The sequence below is a fragment of the Nothobranchius furzeri genome, chromosome 6 (genome assembly GCF_043380555.1).
Source record: "Nothobranchius furzeri strain GRZ-AD chromosome 6, NfurGRZ-RIMD1, whole genome shotgun sequence".
Taxonomy (NCBI): domain Eukaryota; kingdom Metazoa; phylum Chordata; class Actinopteri; order Cyprinodontiformes; family Nothobranchiidae; genus Nothobranchius; species Nothobranchius furzeri.
In genome coordinates, this window is record NC_091746.1 from 69,808,689 (window position 1) to 69,829,213 (window position 20,525).

Below are 20,525 nucleotides of genomic sequence, written 5' to 3' on the forward strand. Positions count from 1 at the left end.
AGAGCTTTTACATTTACAGTGATCCCTCGCTACTTCGCGGTTCGTTTATCGCGGATTCACGACTTCGCAGATTTTTTCTTTGGAGCCTTATTCAAGGGAAATTTGCCGATTCGCGGCATTTTTCTACGCGAAATATCAAGAAATTCCAGTTTTTTTCATCAATTTCATCATAAAATGCACTTTTTGTATTAAAAGTATAAAAAAACCAAGTAAAAATTTTTTTTCTTGAGTTTTATCCACAAAAAGAGAATGTGATCATACGATAATTCAATATAGTACTGTACTGTAAATATGGTGTCCCTACTTCACAGATTTTCACCTATCGCGGCCAGGTCTGGAACGCATCTACCGCGATAAACGAGGGATCACCTGTATAATACTATACCAGCGTATCATCGCGTCTCAGCCTGACACAAAATATGTCGGCGCTACAGCTGCTGTAGCTCATCAAACAGTAACAAAACAAGGAAAACATTTAAAACGTGTGAGCTTCATTTCTGCAACTCCTCGGTGCGGTAGCAGTTGCTAGTTGTAGGGGAAGGACTATTATTCACCACTCATCAGGTGATCTAGGTGGGCTGTCCTCTCACCTGAAGCAAAGCTTAAAAAGCAACTGCAAGCACTTTCAAACAGACTTAAATCTGCACCGAAGGGCCTTGAGTGTCGGTTAGTGCTTGTTTTTGTCTTCTTAAACTTTTGCTTTGCACTATCTTCCATTGGGAAAGAGAAGGAAACTCATCTGTGAGTAATCCTGCTGTCTAGTAGCTCCGGTTTGGGCCAACTGAAAACATTAAGTGCCATCAGCGGCTGTGAACGAGCCGTTTCTCCCCTCCCTGAAAACACTGATCAGGTGATCTAGGTCTCAACCATTGCAATCAGCTGCTGCATGAACACCTGTTTCCAACTAGTAGCACAGCACAAGTTTGATTGCACAACTGAAGCGTCAGCCCTTGTGTTTCAGCCCCTCCGGTGTGAAGACACTCCGGGGTAAAGACATACGTGTCTACCTGCGCGTGTCCACAGAGCAAACAAACTCGACCCAGACGCTGCTCCATTGACACCTTGCAAAACGTGCCATTTTCCTGTACCTGTGATCACTGGCTTCAGAGGAAGGTCACACACAGCAAACCGCTTTCGCAACCTTCAAAACCTCCGCTCGTTAAAACCAACCCCCCCCCCCCCCCAAGACACCCACCTGTCTATGGACTTTGGAACTGCCAATCGGCTGTAAACAAAGCTGACTTCATTACTGCATATGCAAACCACCTGTTACTCGATGCACTGGCTCTCACTGAGACCTGGATCAAACCATGTGACAATGCTACCCCATCTGCTCTCTCAGTTAACCACACTTTCTCCCACACTTCTCGTGCATCTGGCCGAGGTGGTGGAACGGGCATGCTAATTTACCACAAATGGATATACAGTCAGCTGCTACCCATCACTAAATACAACTCCTTTGAATACCATCCCATCCAGGTAACAAAATTATTTTTGGTTGTCATATATCTGAACCCTTATTCAGCCCACAGCCTCCTGCTGGTGTCATTTTTATCAGCTAGAACAAAACAAACATCTCAAATATTATTAGAAGTTTATGTTTTTTTATGCTTTATTATTTTCTGCATTAAGCAGAAGATTGGGTTCAAACTAAATAAACTAAGCCAAACATTTCATTTCATGTTATTTATTGATAATTGTTTTAGTTCTGAAATCTCAATTCTGGTTGCTTAAAAACAATCATTTAGGCCTAATTATAACTCCATAACCTGTTCAAATACACTAGAATGCAGGAAATGACGTCATCTACCTCATTAAACTTCTTTTCTGGGGAGGACGCGCCCCTGCCCCTCCCCTCCATGCAACCCTACTTTTCCTATACTGCTGACGCCGTCGTGTAAAACTGGTGTTGGATTAAAACGCCACCATACGAAAACGTTACCTCACCACCCGCCCTGGGCGGAAGTCCCTCAGCTGAAGGATGTCATGCGTGTGTGTGTGTGTGTATGCGTGTGTGTGCGTGCATGTGTTTGTGCATGTGTATTTGTGTGTGTATGCGTGTGTGCATGCGTTTGTGCATACATGTGTGTGTGCGTGTGTGTGTGACATAACACACCCAACAGTCTTGTGCGTCTCCATAAGCACCGTTCCATCGCTTCCTGGCAGTGGCATGGAGTTGTAGCGCACGTTGACCTGGTTGCGACGCAGCAGCGCCTCACGGCCGATCTTCAGGCCTTCGTAGAGAACAGCCAACAGGAAGACACCAATGCAAGCCCCAACCATCTCTAATTGGTCAACAGCAGCAGGGGGAGGAGTTTGCATTGGAACACAGAATAAAATTTAAACACAATTCAAAAGTAAAAAGTAGAAAAACGGAAAAGATTCAACTCTGTTTTCTAAGTTTTAAACATTAGGAAACAATGAAGAGGTCTAAAGAGCGCTTGTTTATTTAGTCAATTATAGTGAAAATATAAACAAACACTAGCTACGCTACTCAGCTTTATGTTCAGGGATTATGCCTAATACACGTGTGTGTGTGTGTGTGTGTGGGGGGGGGGGGTACTGGTGACACACACCTCCAGGTGAGTTGATGAGCAGCCCAGCAAACAGCACCTCTACATTCTTGTAGCCAAAGTAGAAGGTCATCACCTAGGCAACCACATGAACAGTTGCAGTAACAGATTCGATGTGAACATGCAGAAGTGTTTGTTCTTGTTGTGACACAAAATAAAACAACATAGAAAATTAAACAAGACACATGTTAGAAGCAAAGAGTCCAATCACATTTCTGTGTCTCAGGTCAGCTGTAGCTACGATGTAGCTCACCACCACCAGTGAGTGAACGGATGAATGACTGGTTGTGTCCTCCTTTTCTTTCCTTCTCAGGACTAGGGATGCAACGATACCACTTTTTTCCAAACCGATACGATACCGATACTTGGATCTGAGTACTCGTCGATACCGATTACCAATACCGATACTCTACCATACTAAAAAAGGCAATGATTTGGAATACAGATTTTATTTTCTTCTCTGCACAGGAAAAGACTGTGAAGTAGATAAAAAGTAAAATATATGAATGGAAATCATCACAAAACTAAAATATTAGGTGAACAGAAATGACAAGTTACAGTGAAGCCATTTTCAAGCAACTGGTATCGGTTAACTTTCATCGATACTGACACTGGTATCGGTATCTGCACCGATACGATGCCAATACCAGTATCGGTATCGGTGCATCCCTACTCAGGACGCTCACTTTGTTGCAGCCATGTCCTACCTGTTACCTGCAGCAGGAGGCTAAAACTACACAAGCATTAGCTGTTAGCGCATTTGAATGCTGCACAGCTCCATTCCAGCCAATGGGTAGTCCAGCATGGAACAACACTTAATCTGATTGGCTGTTCATCGGTCCTTCGATCAAAGCTTCTATCGAAGCGCTCTTATCTGTCGATCGAGGAAAAGTCTCCATGGTTCCATCGCCCAGCCCCAAAGCTAGCTTGTTTGCACTTTCATACGTGTAGCTAGTACTCAGTAAAAGGGAACCTGAAGCCCTGATGACATTTTACTCACCATCCCTCCGTGACCTTCATGGCCTCCTCCTCCTCCTCCTCCTCCATGGTTGTGGTCAGTGCTGGTGGGCGGAGCCATAGAATGATGCATGCTGTGATTCATGTGATCCATGACTGCTGCAAAAGAAATTCCATCAGGATCAGCTGAGGACAGCTACAAATTATGGGGTGTGACCCTAGTCAGGGTTAACCCCTCACCTGGGTAAGTAATGACCCTAGTCAGGGTTAACCCTTAATGAGTAATGACCCTAGTCAGGGTTAACCCTTAATGAGTAGTGACCCTGGTCAGGGTTAACCCTTAATGAGTAATGACCCTGGTCAGGGTTAGGGTTAGAAGACAAACCAGGTTCATCACCCACATGTAAACAGAAACAGAAAAGTGAACACACAGCTGATCTCCTACCTGCTGCCCTCTCTGATCTTCAGAGTCAAACGCACTAAGCGCTGCAGACAGTGTAGCCAACAGTAAACCTCCCTGATAGTTGTATCCATGGTAACTCTCTGACATCACAGAGCAGATTCTCTACTGTAATCTGATTGGCCATGGGGCCTCAAGGCTAGGACTTCTAAAAATGACCTATCAGAGCACTTCAATTAAATCACAACATGATTAGCTTTAACTTTAAGGTCGGGGATCGCCGTAGGGACATGTTGACCCGACTCGTTACTTCGCTCAGAACCTCCAGCAGCCGCAGAAACACCAGATATGGAGGAAAACTCTTGATATCCTTATAGATCCACCTCTAACATGCACACACACACACAGATATACACAGATACACACTCTGATATACACACACACACGCACTCTGATACACACACACACACACACAGATATACACAGATACACACTCTGATATACACACACACACACACACTCACACATGCACTCTTGATACACACACACACTCACAGATATATATACACACACACACAGATACTCTGATACGCACACATGCACACGCACTCTGATACACACACACACACACACACACACACACACACACACACACACCAAGTAATGTTTCTATGGTTACATTGTGATTTCTTAGCAAATATTCTATTTGGTGAGAGATAAACTTTATTGTATTTATTCTAGTGGATCTATAATTAAACGGGTAAACTAGTAGTAGCACATTCAGTGTCAAAGAGAGTAAGATGTTGTAATTACCAGCTGGATATGATAATCCAGCTGAACGCTGCGGCCGTCAGAAGTGATGTCATTGGTTAAGTCGGTGGTTCTGAAAAGAAGGCAGCCCAACATGGCCGATCTCGCCTCTCTAACTGCAGAAGAGGAGCTCCGGATAAAAGTTCTACATGCAGTCCTCTCTCAGGGGTTTTAGCTCATGGAAAGCTTCAGTAAGTATTTAAAAAAATTCTCAACACAAGTAACAGATAAATGAAGACTAAACTAATTAAATTAACTCCTTTAAGCAGTCGGTCCTTTCCCCTCTCTTCCTGTGTCCTGTCAGGCTGTAAAGCAACCAGAACTGATGTCTGAGTACCAAAAGCGTTATCGCTGTAATCCTCCACTAGATATCTAAACTTTATTAGAGATGCTTTTGGTTGTTTGTAAACCCAACGGAGACGGAGACAGAAATTAAAGAGAGTGGAGGAGAGGAAGAGATGGGGAGAGTTCACAAATATAAACAAAGGATGAACAAGAAGCAGCTTCTAGATCTGCAGAAAGGGAGAGACGCACAAAAATCCGACCGAACCAGAACATCACTACCAGTTCTGGAGGATGGTTTGTCATGTTCTTGTCATCCAGACTTTGTTCTAGTTGTTCTCTCTCACCCTCTCTGAATTATACTGACACTATATGTTTATGAATTACTCAAACACTTCTATTGTTATCTATAAGAATTATATTGTATATATCGTTTATTAAATTGGCTGAGTAGTATTTTCTGCTTTGTCATATATTGTGTGTTTTTTAAACATACTGCCTGCCACAGATCTCACACACCTGTTGTATGAACTTTTTAAAATAATTTTGATTATCGTTGTTTGACAGATTTTTAGTGTTTGATCCTTTTTTGACACTAAGCTCTGGACCGGAGTCACATTTGTACCCACAGCAAACCCACTGTTATTACAAACGCTAAAACATGTGTCCTGTACCAGAGCTACACGTGTGAAGTCTGCAGGGGAATCAACAGAATTCAAGGAGTTATAGTTGATTTAACACGCTGACACTGCAACGCCCCGTCACAAAGGGGGAAGGGGATATGATTGCATCGCTTTTTTCATTCTTCTGAGACCTATGACCCGGAAGTAGATGACCGTTACTTGCCGGTCAGAACAACGCAGGGGTGGACAATTGGGATTGGGCCTTTGCATTCTGATCTGAGGTCAGTTAAGGCCTCGCACGCGCCGCGTGACGTAGCACTTGACACGGTGGCCTTGAAGAACAAGAGCGATTTGAGTAGCCACACCGGTCCGGTTCTAACAAGGCTTTCTGTTTCTCGCAGAGCCCCCCCCCCCGGCACAGAACCGGGAGGAGGTAGAGGTCACTGACACGCTAGCATGAAGCACGCATACTGTAGCAATAGTTTAAAAACACAGCAGGTCAGCTCGCCAATTGGGCTGTACGGTACAAGGAGCCCAAACACCGTGACTTACGCTAGGACCTCACCTGGAAATCCCACTCCGGTTTTCTGCTGCGTCTAAAGCCCGGTTCTGACCCGGAAACACCGAGCCAAAAAATACTTTGTTAAAAGACGGTATTCGCCGTTCTTGTCCCACTTTCCTGCTCCGTTCACTGGTCCTCCGCGGCTTCCGTCCGAGCTCACCGGACGGCTTTCGGCGAGCACAGGGGGAGGAGCCTGGGGAGTGGTCTAAAACAGGACAGAAAAAATCATTAAGATAACGATGGATAAAGTTTTGAAGAAAAAAAAGAGAGAACGAAGGTCGGTGAAGAAGAACAGTTGCTCTGTTCTTCCCGTTTCGCTGTGTGAACTAAGCAGTCCCCTCCTGCTGCTCCCACCTTCAGACTGAACCAGACGTGTCTTCATGGCAGTTGTAGACAAATCTCTAAATCACCTGTTTCACCGAGATAAATTACCTAGTTGTTTAGCAGCTAGCTGCTGCTTCCTTTGAATCCAGCCTTCAATCAGGTTTCTGGGTCAAATGGAGGCAGCGCTTGTAGTTTTTTCCCCTCAAACATTATTTCCAACTTGTAGCAGAATTACAAAGAGGATAAACAAGCGAAAACAAATTAGTGACAAAAATATAACATGAATCAACAGGAGGTGCCAGGGGTTTGTTGACATACAAAACCTGATATTTGCCAATTTTGGTTGAAATAAATAAAAGAAGAAAGAGAATAGAATAACGATACATGTTTAAAGTCGTCCAGGTCAGAGCAAAGTCATTATGATATTATAATCAGAACATATTTTCAGTGTCTTTACAGCTTTTATATTTTGTGAGGTAGATAATGTGTGCAAGCAGGGCCGTGCAAAGACCTTTGACGGCACGGGGGCTCAAAGTAAAAAAAAAAAAAAAAGGGGGGCACTTAAAGAGCAATCCAACAAGTTAGAATATTCAGATAATGAGACCCTTGGGCTCAAACAACATAATAAAAATTTATCAATTAGAGTCATTAGTGTTAATGTTAATTCATAAATAATAGTTATAGTTTTTAAAGCTGACTTATACCTAGAGATGTTACATCCACATTTTTGCCCCTGATCCGAGTCCAAGTTGTTTGATTTTTGATTATCTTCCAATACTGAGTCCTGTTCTGATACCAGGTGGTGATGCAATGCATTATAAAAGAAGAAAGAAGTCGTCCTTCTGTCTGTATTTGTCATTTTGTTATTTTAGCCTGAAAAGGTCACTCATTCAGGAAGTACATTTAACAGGAATCAAGATAATTTATTGCTATTGCACAGGTGTACAACCAAAGATATTTTGCACCTACTAAGGACAGCTCTAGTAAGAGGTAGTAAAATAATTGTTAAATGCAACCACAGAAAGCTATCCAGTGTGATCTACAGCTATGTTAGCTGAGATCTTTTTCCTGTCAGTAGAAAATTCTTGATCCCATTCCATGATCTCACTGAACTTAACACTAAACATGAGAGTTCTGCTACCAACCTAACAACATCATTTACACAAAGGCACCGCCATCCTACACGTGGCAGGAGTCTCAGAGAAACTTAGAAGAATCTTCTCCAAACACAACATCCCGGTAAACTTTAAACCTAACAACACCCTCAGACAGAACCTGGTCCATCCAGAAGACAAAACACCCAAACAGAAGCTCAGTGGGGTCGTTTATGCAGTCCAGTGTAGGAGCACTGTCCAGATGTTTACATTAGAGAAACTAAACAACAATTACACAAGAACATAACACAACACAGGAGAGCCACCTCTTCAGGTCAAAACTCTGCAGTCCACCTCCACCTGAAGGACAAGGGACACACCTTTGAAGATGACAAAGTCCACATTCTGGACAGAGAAGATAGATGATTTGAGAGAGGAGTAAAAGAAGCTATCTATGTCAAACGTGGAAAACCCACTTTAAATAGTGGCGGGGCTTAGATTTCACCTTTCAGTACCGATAATGTAGCTTTGAATCTCATTCAGTTTCAGTCTAGGTCACACCTTCCTGCATCTAATCAACATGATGACTTACCACCAATAGAGGCTAACGACTCATCAGGAGATGGAGAGGCGGGGTACTCAGAGTAGTTTCTGCTCGTTAAACAACAACAGACAGCTACAGCTTATAAACTTGACTCTCCCATATTCCAGTTAGAACTGACAAAGCTCCTCAGAGGAGAAGTGAAATGTTTTAAAGAAACCAAAGAAGTCCAGTTGCCTTCATCTGAACCCTTTGGAGTAATAGTCAATAATAAAAAAAATACATAAGTAATTAAATGTATATAATTATGCTCACATTCACTTTTACCATCTTTGTGGGAGGCGGAAAATTTATCACGTTTAACCCTCTTATGACCATAAATATAACTGGTATTTTTTTTTGTTTCACGGCTTTAAAATTGTAATAAAAGTGCAAAATGTTTGTAACTCTGCTCCTTTTTTCAGAACAACCTCAGCTTTCTGGTTTGTATTTAATGTTTATTCTGCAGCTTAAATGAAAAAATGGATTTGAATTTTCTTTACATTTATTACTAAACAGGAACTTCAAAATGACTTGAGCAAACTATGTCAAAAGAACAATTTAAACTCAGAACTGTATTGCAAACACTCGGAAAACAGTGTGACCCCTGGCCTCACGATTACCAGTTTAATGACTGCAGCCTGTCTGTGACCACAGGTCTACGCTCTGGTCCAGAGAACGGGATACAGTAAAATAAATACTAGGAATCATAAAATAACACTCATGGGCTACTTCACAACTGTAGCTACATTTCTACCAGCATCATGAAGATCAATATGCCAGATAAAAGGTTAAATGTAAACGTTTCATTACAAAAAGTCAAATATAAAATTCTGCACTGATAATTACATTTTCATCTAAATAAATATTTATTGTAAGTATAAATAATGCTGGAATGAAGCTGAATCATTTAGTTAACAGTTGAGTGTTCAAATATAAACCAGTGTGACTGTAATCTGTCCCTCCTCATGTCACCATCTACAGAAACAGCCTTCTAGGACACCTGACCACCAGATGCATTTTATTTGTGACGTTTCCGTAACTTTATAAAAGCTGCTGATGAAGATGATCAGACTATCTTCTCCCTTTGGTTCTCTGCTCTCCCGTCGCGGTTCGCTCCGTTTCTTTACCTCTGATAGCAATTTTTGGAGTAACATGAATTACATTGTGTAATACCGCGTTGGAAAGCTCGCTTTATGTACTTTTAGAAACTGTTAGAATTATTTTTATTCGATTAGTAATTCAGAAGTTATGACCCGGAGAATCTAGAGTGAGAAATATCAACATCTGTGATTCTTTGTTGTGAGTTTCTTCAACGCTTCAGGAGAAGTCTCTCTCATGTCTCATTTTCTGTCCCAGACATGCAGCTACCTGACTGCTCCACACACACCAACCACGGACTCAAACGCACATAAACAAAAGCTCTGATAATAAAATCCATCCAGCTGACGTGAAGCAGGCAGAAAAAAAAACTTACAGTTAGATGAACGCAGACTCCTGCCCGCAGGCAAAACACCGGTCTGTCGTCTCCATGGCTACAAGGAAGAGCGACAGCAGAGACAACCAATCACACGTTAGTATGATGCAGCAGAGCCAATCAGTGAGCTGGTAGGCGGATCTAAGGGAAAATAGGCTTCAGCTTGAGGCGGCTGCCTCTGCATGGTCCTAGTGCCCGATAGGTTTCACACTATAACAGTTTTATACGGTAACATCTGATGAACGACCGGAAAAAGGGCACTTTGGACAAAAGGGGCAGGTGCTCAAGCCCTAACCCTAAAAGTAGATTTAAAAAACGTCTTTATTTGATGCAGAGTTACAAGAGGCTGGAGACAGAGTCAGAGACAGGCGGAGGTCGTACTGGCAGGCAGCGTACAAGGCAGGGGTCAGGAGAAAAAACCGAGGTCCGGAGGCTGCGATCAGGCAGGGTGGATGGCTGGAAGATTTACTTGCAAAGGCTTTCATTAATCTGGCACTGAATTACTGGATGGCTGGTTCTTTTGTAGCAGGGGAAGCAGGTGTGAGTGATGAGCTGAGGAGTCAGGAGCAGGTGAAGTGGATGAAGCTGATGACAGGAACAGGTGAGATGAATGGAGTTGATTATGGTTGCCAGGGGAAACAGGGCTTGTCAGGAGCTTGGTGAAGGGACTAGGTGAGCTGAATGAAGGTTGAAGGCTAAATGAGGAGGCAGAGGAGGGTGAAGGATTGGGAGTCATGACAGTCTGGTCTTAGACTTGTTAGATTATGAAAATGTAATGGGAGACAGTGGAGCCATTTTAGTTTTTTTCAAAGCATAGTTGATAATCTGGAACATCAGTTTATATTAGAGACTTAAATATTTTGGTTTTGGAAATAAATGTATTGATATAATTTCAATGTTAAATAATGATATGTGGAGTTGTGTTTTACTTCCCACAGGAACCACAACCAGGTTTCCTAAAGAGGAATCAGACACGGAGATCCAGTTAGTCCACTTCTCTTCATTATGGCAACCGAAATGCTGACAGTATTGATTCAAAAGGATCAGACTATCAAACATTTATCTGTGGCAGGAAACTCACTTCAAATAATTAAATAGGCAGATGACACTGATAAAAGTGAAAAGTAGTTGGCTGCAAAGAAATATTTCAATATTTGGAAGAATTCTATTAACAAGAATGGAGAGTATTTCAAGATTAATTCCTCCAACGTGTGTTGTGGCTATCTCTGACACATATATAAATAAAATACATAAAATACAAGATGACTTCATCTGGAATAACAAACACTTAATTCTTAAACTGTCATGGTCTGCGTCTCCCCTCATGTGTCTCCTTGTGTTCTCCATCCCTCTCTAGGTTCTCCTTTTGTGTCTCCTAGCGCCCTCATGTGTCCTTGTCTGCGTTTCCCTCATGTGTCTCCTTGTGTTCCTCATTTGTCCCCAGATCTTCAGCCCTCTAGGTTTCCCTCCCCAGGTATCCCCCTCCCAGGTCCAGTGCTCCCGTGGTCCCCCTTAGTCACGCCCCTGTAGTTTTTCTTTCTGTAGTGTTTTCCTTTAGTTTCAGCGGTTCATTTTATTAGTTTCTTTAGTGTGTTTTTCCCACCGGTGTTTATGGTTTTCCTCCCCCTTAGAATATTAGTTATGTTTGCTGCTCTTCTTGTCTTTAGGTTTTACTCTTTGGTCATCTTAGTTTCCTCCCTGATTAGTTAATTGCTTTCATTTGGTTTCTCTCCCCACACACCTGCAGCTCATCTCCCTCTCATCCTCCCCAGTGTATAAAATCCTGTCTGTGTCTCATTGTTTTGTCGGTCCATTGTTTGTTGTCAGCGTTGTCCCGTTCCCTCTCTTGGTTTTGGATATCTCCAGGTTAGCTCTTTAAAGGAGCACTTGGTCTCTAGGATTTTACGTATTAGGATTTTGGATTTATGTTTTTGGCTTCCTGCCCTCTTTGGAGTTTTTACTTTGGACAATTATCCCCAATAAAGGACTTTACTTTTTTTCTACAACTCCTGCCTTGTGTCGTCTGGTGTTTCTGCAGTTTGGGTCCAAACCTCCTCCTGGCTCACATCGTGACATAAACATGATGTAGTGAAGCCAGTTGAGGACGGTGGGATGAATGACTTTGCCTTTAAGGTAATGAATGGTAATATTAAACTACAGTGGCTAAACATTTAATTGATGATAAACATACCGTTTGGTTTACTATTCCCTCGTGTCTTTTTTTAGAATGTTGGAGGTATCGACTTTCTTTTGACATGTGATTTTGATCCACTTAAATGAACCATCCAACTTTCTGATTTCCACAAACAGCTCTTACTTTACTGGAAAATTATATTTACTCACATTTTTAGTCCACACACTTCAACCATTTGGAATAACAGATTAGTGTTGTATAAAAGAAAATCTAATTTTTATAAAAGTTGGATGGACAAAGAGGTTTGGGCTGTTGTCCACCTGGTGGGGGGCGGTGGTGGTACATGCTTGGACCACGGTGACTAAGATCGAAGACGATGTGGACTGCACCTTAAAGGAGTACTCTAGAGTTCTTAGAGCCATTTCTCCCGAGGTGATCTGGATGAGATAGTTTACAATATTATCCAATTATTCAACAGCTTTCAAAATTATTTATAAATAATGTTTGTTTCTTAGACCCAAAATGTAATCATTCATTGTTAGAGCAACTTTGTCAGATACATTATTTCCTCTCCCGAAGGAAAACACATTTATTATAAGAGCATGTTTTCTTGCTTATCCCTTACTACCTAAAATTAAAGAGATTCATTTTAATATCATTTATTGTATAAATCTGAGCAAAGAGCTTTACGTATCAGATTTAATATACAGGATAATTTATGCATCTTGTGTAAAAACGACATTGAAACACAGGAACATCTTTCTTTATTACAATGTGGTAAACATTTTTTTTAAAGGATTTGTATAATCCTAACCCTGGCTTTCAATACAAATAAATAAATGACAATATTCCTGTCACGCTGCAGGTGAGGCAAGTGGTTGAGGTGAGGATCCAAATGCAGGGGAAAGAAAGGCAGGCGAATGAGAAGCACGCAGACAATGAAACGGAACAGAAGAGGAACACTGAACTGGGAGGGTTTAATACAGGAGGAACTGAGACCTTGGGTAACTGGGAGACGAGAGGCGGGTGGGAGCGATTAGTAAAGACACAGGACAGGTTTTCACAGTTCCTTTATTCACATAATTCAGTTTGGATGTATTAATGAAGATAAGCAAATTCACGTCTTGGTTAACAATTTAATCATTTTAGAGAAATGTTTCATTCATAAATGTCGCTTTTTAAAAGTGAATCCAAATTTTTTGTTTTTCAAAAATGACTTGAATTTATTTTTTAAGTCCCTTAAAAAATAGATAAGTTAAATGCTACAAATCTACTAAATTATCTCTCAGCTCTATTAGATTAGTGCCTTTTTCTTCTTTTGTAGCCTTTTCTGGTTAATGTTCAAGTTTATGATGTTTCTTTTTTCTGTTGTTTGTTACTCAGTCTTACAATGACACAGTGACATTGTGATGCTTACAATCTGTCATTTGTACTTTTGTACTATAGCATTTTTAGCCCCGTTGACTTGTATTTTTTTTTCCGTTTTTCTGAGGACCCATGATACGACCGGAAAGGGAGGAGACTTAGGCTCATTATATATATATATATATATATATATATATATATATATATATATATATATCGGTGACTCAATAACCTTGTAGTTATTACAGCGAAGCACGCCTCTGGCGTGTTCTTGTGGGTCTTAGGATAAACATGTCCACTCCCTCTGAGTCACACCTGGAACTGAACAGAGGTGACCTTGGTGTCCTCCTCAGTGACCTTCAGAGTGTTCTTCTCTGACCTTCTACAGCCCCTAAACAGAAGATCCACAGGTTGCTGTTTCCAGGTCGAACCACATCTTTTAGATCTGAGGTTAAAACTCTCCAGAGTGTTAACATGGAAATTATAAATAAAGTTGGAATGATTTAAAATCATAGACAAATGTCTGTGTTTACGTTAGAACAGGGTCATCTGGATTCATAGGAAGTCCAAAGAATGTTCTGCTTTTCTCACCTCTGATTGGCTAGAGGCGCTCTTCTACGATTGGCTGTTTAATTTAGCAGCAACACGTCTTCCCTGCAGGTTTTTATGTCTGCAGCCAGGTCTTGGGGATGAACTTGGCGCTATAATAACCTTTAGTGAGGGAGGAACCCATCCAATATGGCGGACAAGTCTAAAATACGCAAGTGTCACGTGACAGAGCGCGTGGTGACGTAAGGTCAGCTGACAGCAGAGGAAGAAGCACTTCAGGTTCGACCTTCGTTGCTTCGCCGTGTTTCTCCGACTCCTCAGATCCAGCTCCCGGTTCGTTCTCCCGGCATGGCGAGTCAGTCCCAGGGGATCCAGCAGCTGCTGCAGGCGGAGAAAAGAGCCGCCGAGAAGGTGGCTGAAGCCCGCAAGCGTGAGTATAACAGGCGGCTTGTTACCGGGGCACGGTCCAAACCTGCTGGTCCACCGGGACCGGGGACAGTTAGCTTCATCTCGGTTTTAATTAAAGGCTGTGAAGAACCGATCCAAACCGAACCGAACTTTCTCCTGTCGGTACCGACTTACGAGTCCGTGTTCAGGGCAGAAAGTCTGGCATCCGGCCTTCGCGGGGACCTTCGGTACCGTAGAGGTTCGACCGGTCCCACCGAACCGGAACGCTGTCATTAGCCGCTAAATGTCGTTTTCACTCAAAAACCCCACATATTCTGATCTCGCGAGATTACTGTTTAAGGTCACATGACAGAAGGGTGACCTCTGTCACCTGACAGACTAGCGAAAAGAAGAAGAAAGTATCATTTCTATAGCGCCTCTCACGATAAAAATCACGAGGCGCTTCACAAAAACAAAAAATATAAAAATTGTAAAAATATGAAAAAGCATTTCGAAAATGTTTAAAAATATATTTAAAATGAGCAAGAATAAGCAATTGCAATTTAAAAGAAAAAAATGTTAAGAAAGAGAGAGTGAACAGGAAAGAGGGAAATCAGTGGATCCTGAGGAAGGTGGGGAGAGCAGAATAAAGAGAGAGAGGTGAAGAAGGTCATACAAAAGCCAGCTTGAACAAGTGAGTCTTCAGCTGCTTTTTGAAGGAGACCACTGAGTCCACTGATCTCAGGCTCAGGGGGAGAGAGCTCCAGAGTCTGGGGGCCACAGTAGCAGATGATCTGTCACCTTTGGTCTTTAGCCTGGTGCTGCACAACCAGTAGGCGTTGGTCACCGGACCTCAGGGACCTGCTGGGGGTGTAGGGACTAAGAAGATCACCAATGTAAGATGGTGCTTGTCCATGTAAGGCCCTATAGACCAGAACCAGGATCTTGAAATGAACCCTGAAGTTGACTGGCAGCCAGTGAAGCTGGAGGAGAAGCGGGGTGATGTGGGTGTGTTTGGAGGACTTGGTCAGAAGCCGAGCACAGGCGTTCTGAACCACCTGTAGACGGTTCAGGGAGGTTCTGCTCAGACACGTGAAAAGAGAGTTACAGTAGTCTAAGCGTGAGGAGATGAAGGTGTGGAGAACTGTCTCAAGTTCAGAGCGGGACAGAATGGGACTCATCTTAGCAATGTTCCTGAGATGGAAGAAGGAAGAGCGAACAAGAGAACTGAAATGAGAATCCAGGGTGAGAGCTGGGTCAAAGGTCACGCCAAGATTCCTGACGGAAGGTTTGGTGTGAGAAGCAAGCTGACCAAGAGAGTCTCTGACTTTGGGAACCAGCTCGTCTGGGGGCACAGATGAGGATCTGTCTTATCTTCATTCAGCTGAAGAAAGCTCCCAGCCGTCCAGGTTTTGATAGAGTCTAAGCAGGTGTGTAACAGCTGCAGCTTAGACATCTCATGGGGCTTAAAGGAGATGTACAGTTGGATGTCATCTGCATAAAGATGGTAGGAGATTCATTTGAAGGTGCTCAGGATGTGCTGAAGAGGAAACAGATAGAGGAGGAAGAGTAGAGGCCCCAGCACAGAACCTTGTGGGACACCATGGGTAAGGGAGGTGGTGGAGGACCTAAACTTGGAGACGGCCACAGAAAAGGAGCGCTCAGAAAGATGAGAGGAGAACCACTCCAGAGCAGATCCTGATAGGCCTACCCAGTTTCTCAGCCTCTCCAGTAGCAGGTGATGGTCAACAGTGTCAAAGGCTGGAGTCAGGTCCAGCAGGACCAGAACAGAACAGTCCCCTGCATCACTGTGAGTCAGAAGGTCATTAGAGACCCTAAGAAGAGCTGTTTCAGTAGAATGAGCTCTACGAAACCCTGACTGGAAGCTATCATAGATGTTATGTTCATAGCACAGACTAGGGCACATATGTCAGACTCGAGCATTTTTATGTGGCCTGTGAGATAAATATCAAAAATATATTAAAACTGGCCCGCTGGCCGATTTTACCGCAAAGACTTCAACTCCCTTGATGCTTTGCGGCGTCAGCGCGGAGCCGACGCGCCCCCTCCTTTGTGTTTTTTCCAGCGCCTGCTGCCGGTGTCTGCAGCTCCGCTGTCTCGGACAAACTAAACACTCCTCTCACTCAGCGCCGAGTTCACTCAGCTGTTTTCTGACGTTGAAGCCCAGAAACGGAGATTCTAGCCGCTCAGTAATGTGTTCACGACTGAAAAAGAAAGTTTTCCAACTAACGTCCAGACAGAGCTGATATAACTCCAGCGAGCAGCGACACGCTCAAACTAGCACGACTCTGTGGCTGCAGTCGTTGTGTTTCCTCCCCAACACACAACAACATGTTCATCAGCACAAACCTATGTGAGCACCTGTTGTCATCTAATGCTGTCATTATTATGATGAAGATGAACAAAACAACAGGAGTCTCCTCCTCAGCTCAGATCAACCCCATGATGCAGGTATCTGGCTGGAACAGGTGAGCATCACAGTAAACCAGTGGAGCAAACTGAGCTTTAAATATGTTGGTTTTATGCTCTTTTTCTGCTCCAAAACATGAAAGTTAACAGGTGAGATGTTGCATTTTCATTTAAGATAAAATGATATTTTTATTTTGTTGTTGGCCCGTGAGAAAAGATTTAACCTACAGTAAACAGGAAGTGGAAAGGCTGCAGATAGATGAATAGAATAGAAAATCCCTTTATTGTTCCTCAGCAGCGATGACACGTATTACAGGAGAAAAAAAGGAGACTAAAAAATAAGAAAAATTAATAAACAGGAAAACATAAATCCTGAAAAGATTTTTAAAATGCTGATTATACCACAAGTAATGAATACCGCTGATGCCTTTTATTAACAACTGACTTGCTCGTGTGTAATTTGGTTAATCCACATTCAGTGTTAATGCAGAAATAAGTTTGTTTCCAAATTTAAAGGTTCAAAATTGCATATATGTTGATAAATAAAATGTGCAAATTTGCCGTCACTTTTTCAAAAAATATTAAGTTTGGCCCTCGACTCCGTCCCAGAGTTTCATTTCGGCCCCATGTGAGTTTGAGTTTGACACCCCTGGATTAGGGGCAAGTCCTACTACTCGCCCTGCGGCCTTCTGCAAAGTGCACTTGGAGCAAGTGCACAGTGAGGTCTCGAAGGCGTGGTTCACAAGGGAGCATTGTGTCGTCACACAATCCCACATGTAACACATCCCAGCAAACATTGGTCGTGTTCTAGAGCCAGTTCTGCGTAGATTAGATCACCGGTGATCGGCGCGCAGTGCATACTGGTTAGGTTTGAGTCTGACTTAACACCGGCTTGCTCTGACGTCATGCCTACGTAGGCAACGATAACCTCGTGAGGATGCACATGTCTACATTATATTATTATTACAGTCGTATCTATATACGTTAGCTTGTTATCAGAATCATAGTTGCAGTTTCATCATCTGAGCTGCTTTTTAAGATCTAGGTAAACTTTGGGGTTAAAAACAAACGTTTTCACATATTTTCCATGTAGTTTTTTTTTTTTTTTTTTTTGCCAGTTCCTCTTCTGAAAGGTAGACAATTGTTTTTCTCTTTCCCTCAGAAAATCGTAACATTCTCCTAGTTTGGCCCAGCACAGTTCACTTCCCAATTACAGCAACAGCCTTATATCATAACCACATAAGTGGAGAAAATGTTCAGTAGCAATGAGAGAATTTGCTGTTGCATGTAAGTGATGTTAACTATTATTTAACATTTAAACTTATTTTCTGATTTTTATTTATTTATTCAAAAACCCTGGTAAGGGATGTTTTTCTGTATTTGGAGCATCAGAAAAAGTTTTGTGGTGGAGGTGATGTTTTAAAGTCACTGAGAAACTGCATGCATGCAGTCTGTTGTTTTGTTTCTAATACAGTAGCAGGTGCAGCTGCTAATACAGTAGCAGGTGCAGCTGCTATTACAGTAGCAGGTGCAGCTGCTAATACAGTAGCAGGTGCAGCTGCTATTACAGTAGCAGGTGCAGCTGCTAATACAGTAGCAGGTGCAGCTGCTATTACAGTAGCAGGTGCAGCTGCTAATACATTAGCAGGTGCAGCTGCATATTTTTGCAATAAAAATGTTATGTTGTAATGGAATTCATGCATTAGTTTTTGTTTGCTTTGAGCCCAGAGCAGACGTCACACGCCAGACGACATCAACACTGCATACTTTAGTATTTGTTCATTTATCGCGAGTAATATCAATATCGCAATATTAAGCACTGTTATCGAATATCGCAGGTTTTCCTGATATCGTGCAGCCCTATATTCCAGTAATGGCAGAGATGTCTTTACGGCGGGTTAACTGCAGTGTTTCACACCGTGGTTAACAGTCAAACCGATTAATCCTCGCTACCCTAGTAATAAGAAGCCTAAATTTTAATTATTAAACGTCCAGAAGAGACACGTTGAAACTTTAATTTTGGAACTATTTTTCAACCATGATGGAATGTGTCGGTGTGACGTTTCAGCGTTCATTAAACGTTCAAATGTTTGCTGGGAGGCTGGTCGCTGTAGTACTTTTTTCAAAAACCTTTAACAACTTTCAAAACGTTATTTGAAATAAATAAAAATTCGTAATGCTTTGTCTAAAAGTTTCAGAGCATCAACTAATCATCCTAAAACAATTTTTTTTTTCAGAATTTCAGAAAAAGAACTTGAGCCAGTTCTCCCGCAGCAATGGATTGTGGGTAATACACTTCACCCAAGTCTGCATCGATGTGGACTTGGGTGAAGTGCGAATCAAGGTCGCAAAAGGGGCGGGATCAACATCCGCACTTGAGAATCGGTACACCCTACGCACTCACACCCATGGTCAGGATCGCACAATTGAAGAGTGGAAGTGCGAATATTGGGTTTGGGCGATATACGTAGATGCCCCGTGGACTGGTGCTGCCTACTAGAGCTGCCATAGTGGCCGGCCGCCATCTTAGATGGGTCTCATTTGCCCCTTTTTACTGAGGCAGCTAAATTAGTAACCAGTGGTGACATGGTAGGCTTATTTAGGAATGTCGCTAGGTTTGTCGCTAGGCGCTTTTTGGAAAAAAAAAAAAAAAAGTCGTTGAGGGGGGTCAAAAAGTCGTTAGCAGTGACAAAGTCGCTAAATTGGCAACACTGCTCCCGCCTCCAGGAACATCGGAGCAGCTTGTGGACTGTACCAACATGAGGATTAGTGGAGGGGGAGTCATGATCTTTGAAGGAATAAAAAAACGTTGTTTTGCAGGTTTAATTATCTTGGGTTGTGCTCTGCTCTCGTTGGACAATACTATATCACTGTTAAAAATGTTTATAAGCTCCATCTTTTGTGGGGGGACAACGTTATGCCAGAGGGGACATGTCCCCCCCTGGGATTGTGGCCTATGGGCATAGATGTCACCTGTGTCCACAAACGTCCTGGTGCTGTTTTTACACATCACTGTCTCTGTAGAGAACTTACATCTGTTCTTAAGTCTGAATTAATTTAGATGTGATCTACTAGAGCAGTGTCATGGTGTGATGTCATGTCATGTGACCTGTGCAGGTAAGAACCGCCGCCTGAAGCAGGCCAAGGAGGAGGCGCAGGCGGAGATCGAACAGTACCGCCTGCAGAGGGAGAAGGAGTTCAAGACCAAGGAGGCAGCAGTCAGTACACCCCCATTAGTCTTTTTGTGGTCTAGCTTCCTGTCCTAAATCTCTCCTGGTTCCGCCCCTCCCAGGCTCTTGGTTCCCATGGTAACAGTGCAGTGGAAGTGGACCGTGACACAGCTGAGAAAATGGCTCGTATCCAGGAGAGTTACCGTGGTAACCGTGAGATTGTGCTGAATGAGTTGCTGCGTCACGTCTGCGACATCAAGCCGGAGTTTCATTCCAACTACCGTGTGGCGGGCTGAAGGGGGCGGGGCCGACATCTGGCTCCTGCCCCTCCTCCTCTTCTGTTTGTGTCGATGTGTAAAAAGTATTTATGCTTCAAAGGAAATCTGTCTGTAAATTCTGTCTGAAATATCTGTGAGTACTGCGGAACGGCCCCTCGTGTAATTCACGTGAATCCTGAAACACAGAAATGCTTTAGATCCACTTGTTTGTTTGTGATCTTGTGACTTCCTGTTTGTAGAGAAATGACATTAAAGTGAACTGTGATTGGCTCAAACTGGCTACTCTGTGACAGAATCAGATATGAAAGTTTTTCTGCATCAGGAACAGCTTTTAAAATCCTTTTGGATTAATGACTTGTTTGTTTTTAGACATCAGACCAATGTAACAGGTCACGAGTCGGACCTGACCATCACAAACGGGAAGGCTTAGTGAGGTTGTGTTGTCGGTTTACCTCCACACGTTTCCACCGGCGACCGCAGTCTTCATCAGCTGTTCTTCTGCCTGTGAGGGACCAGACTACTTCTCTTTG

The 20,525-nt window shown here is 42.8% G+C and overlaps 2 protein-coding genes across 3 annotated transcripts in view; one reads left to right on the forward strand and one right to left on the reverse strand.

Annotated features, from left to right (window-relative positions):
- Nucleotides 1-6,365, reverse strand: part of slc31a1 (solute carrier family 31 member 1) — an 11,996-nt gene extending 5,631 nt beyond the window's left edge. The window contains exons 1-4 of one of the 2 annotated variants that reach the window (XM_054744624.2): nucleotides 6,211-6,365; nucleotides 3,574-3,689; nucleotides 2,577-2,649; nucleotides 2,117-2,285 (exon numbers count right to left, since the gene is read on the reverse strand). In XM_054744624.2, coding sequence (XP_054600599.2) covers nucleotides 2,117-2,285; nucleotides 2,577-2,649; nucleotides 3,574-3,684 — 353 coding nt within the window. In that variant the 5' untranslated portion in view covers nucleotides 3,685-3,689; nucleotides 6,211-6,365. The remainder of the gene's footprint in view (nucleotides 1-2,116; nucleotides 2,286-2,576; nucleotides 2,650-3,573; nucleotides 3,690-6,210) is intronic. The other variant, XM_015943289.3, reaches the window with a different exon arrangement.
- A 7,506-nt stretch (nucleotides 6,366-13,871) lies between these two features.
- On the forward strand, nucleotides 13,872-20,270 carry atp6v1g1 (ATPase H+ transporting V1 subunit G1). The gene is made up of 3 exons (XM_015943290.3): nucleotides 13,872-14,160; nucleotides 19,665-19,765; nucleotides 19,840-20,270. The coding sequence occupies exons 1-3, from the start codon at nucleotides 14,079-14,081 to the stop codon at nucleotides 20,011-20,013; spliced, it is 357 nt and encodes a 118-aa protein (XP_015798776.1). The 5' UTR covers nucleotides 13,872-14,078; the 3' UTR covers nucleotides 20,014-20,270.
- The last annotated feature ends 255 nt before the right edge of the window (nucleotides 20,271-20,525 follow it).

Bases quoted from the DNA above. Each gene is read 5' to 3' on its own strand.
- atp6v1g1 (XM_015943290.3), top strand. From the start codon at position 14,079: ATGGCGAGTCAGTCCCAGGGGATCCAGCAGCTGCTGCAGGCGGAGAAA. The intron at 14,161-19,664 runs GTGAGTATAACA...TGACCTGTGCAG, and splicing joins GGTGGCTGAAGCCCGCAAGC to GTAAGAACCGCCGCCTGAAG. The intron at 19,766-19,839 runs GTCAGTACACCC...CGCCCCTCCCAG, and splicing joins TCAAGACCAAGGAGGCAGCA to GCTCTTGGTTCCCATGGTAA.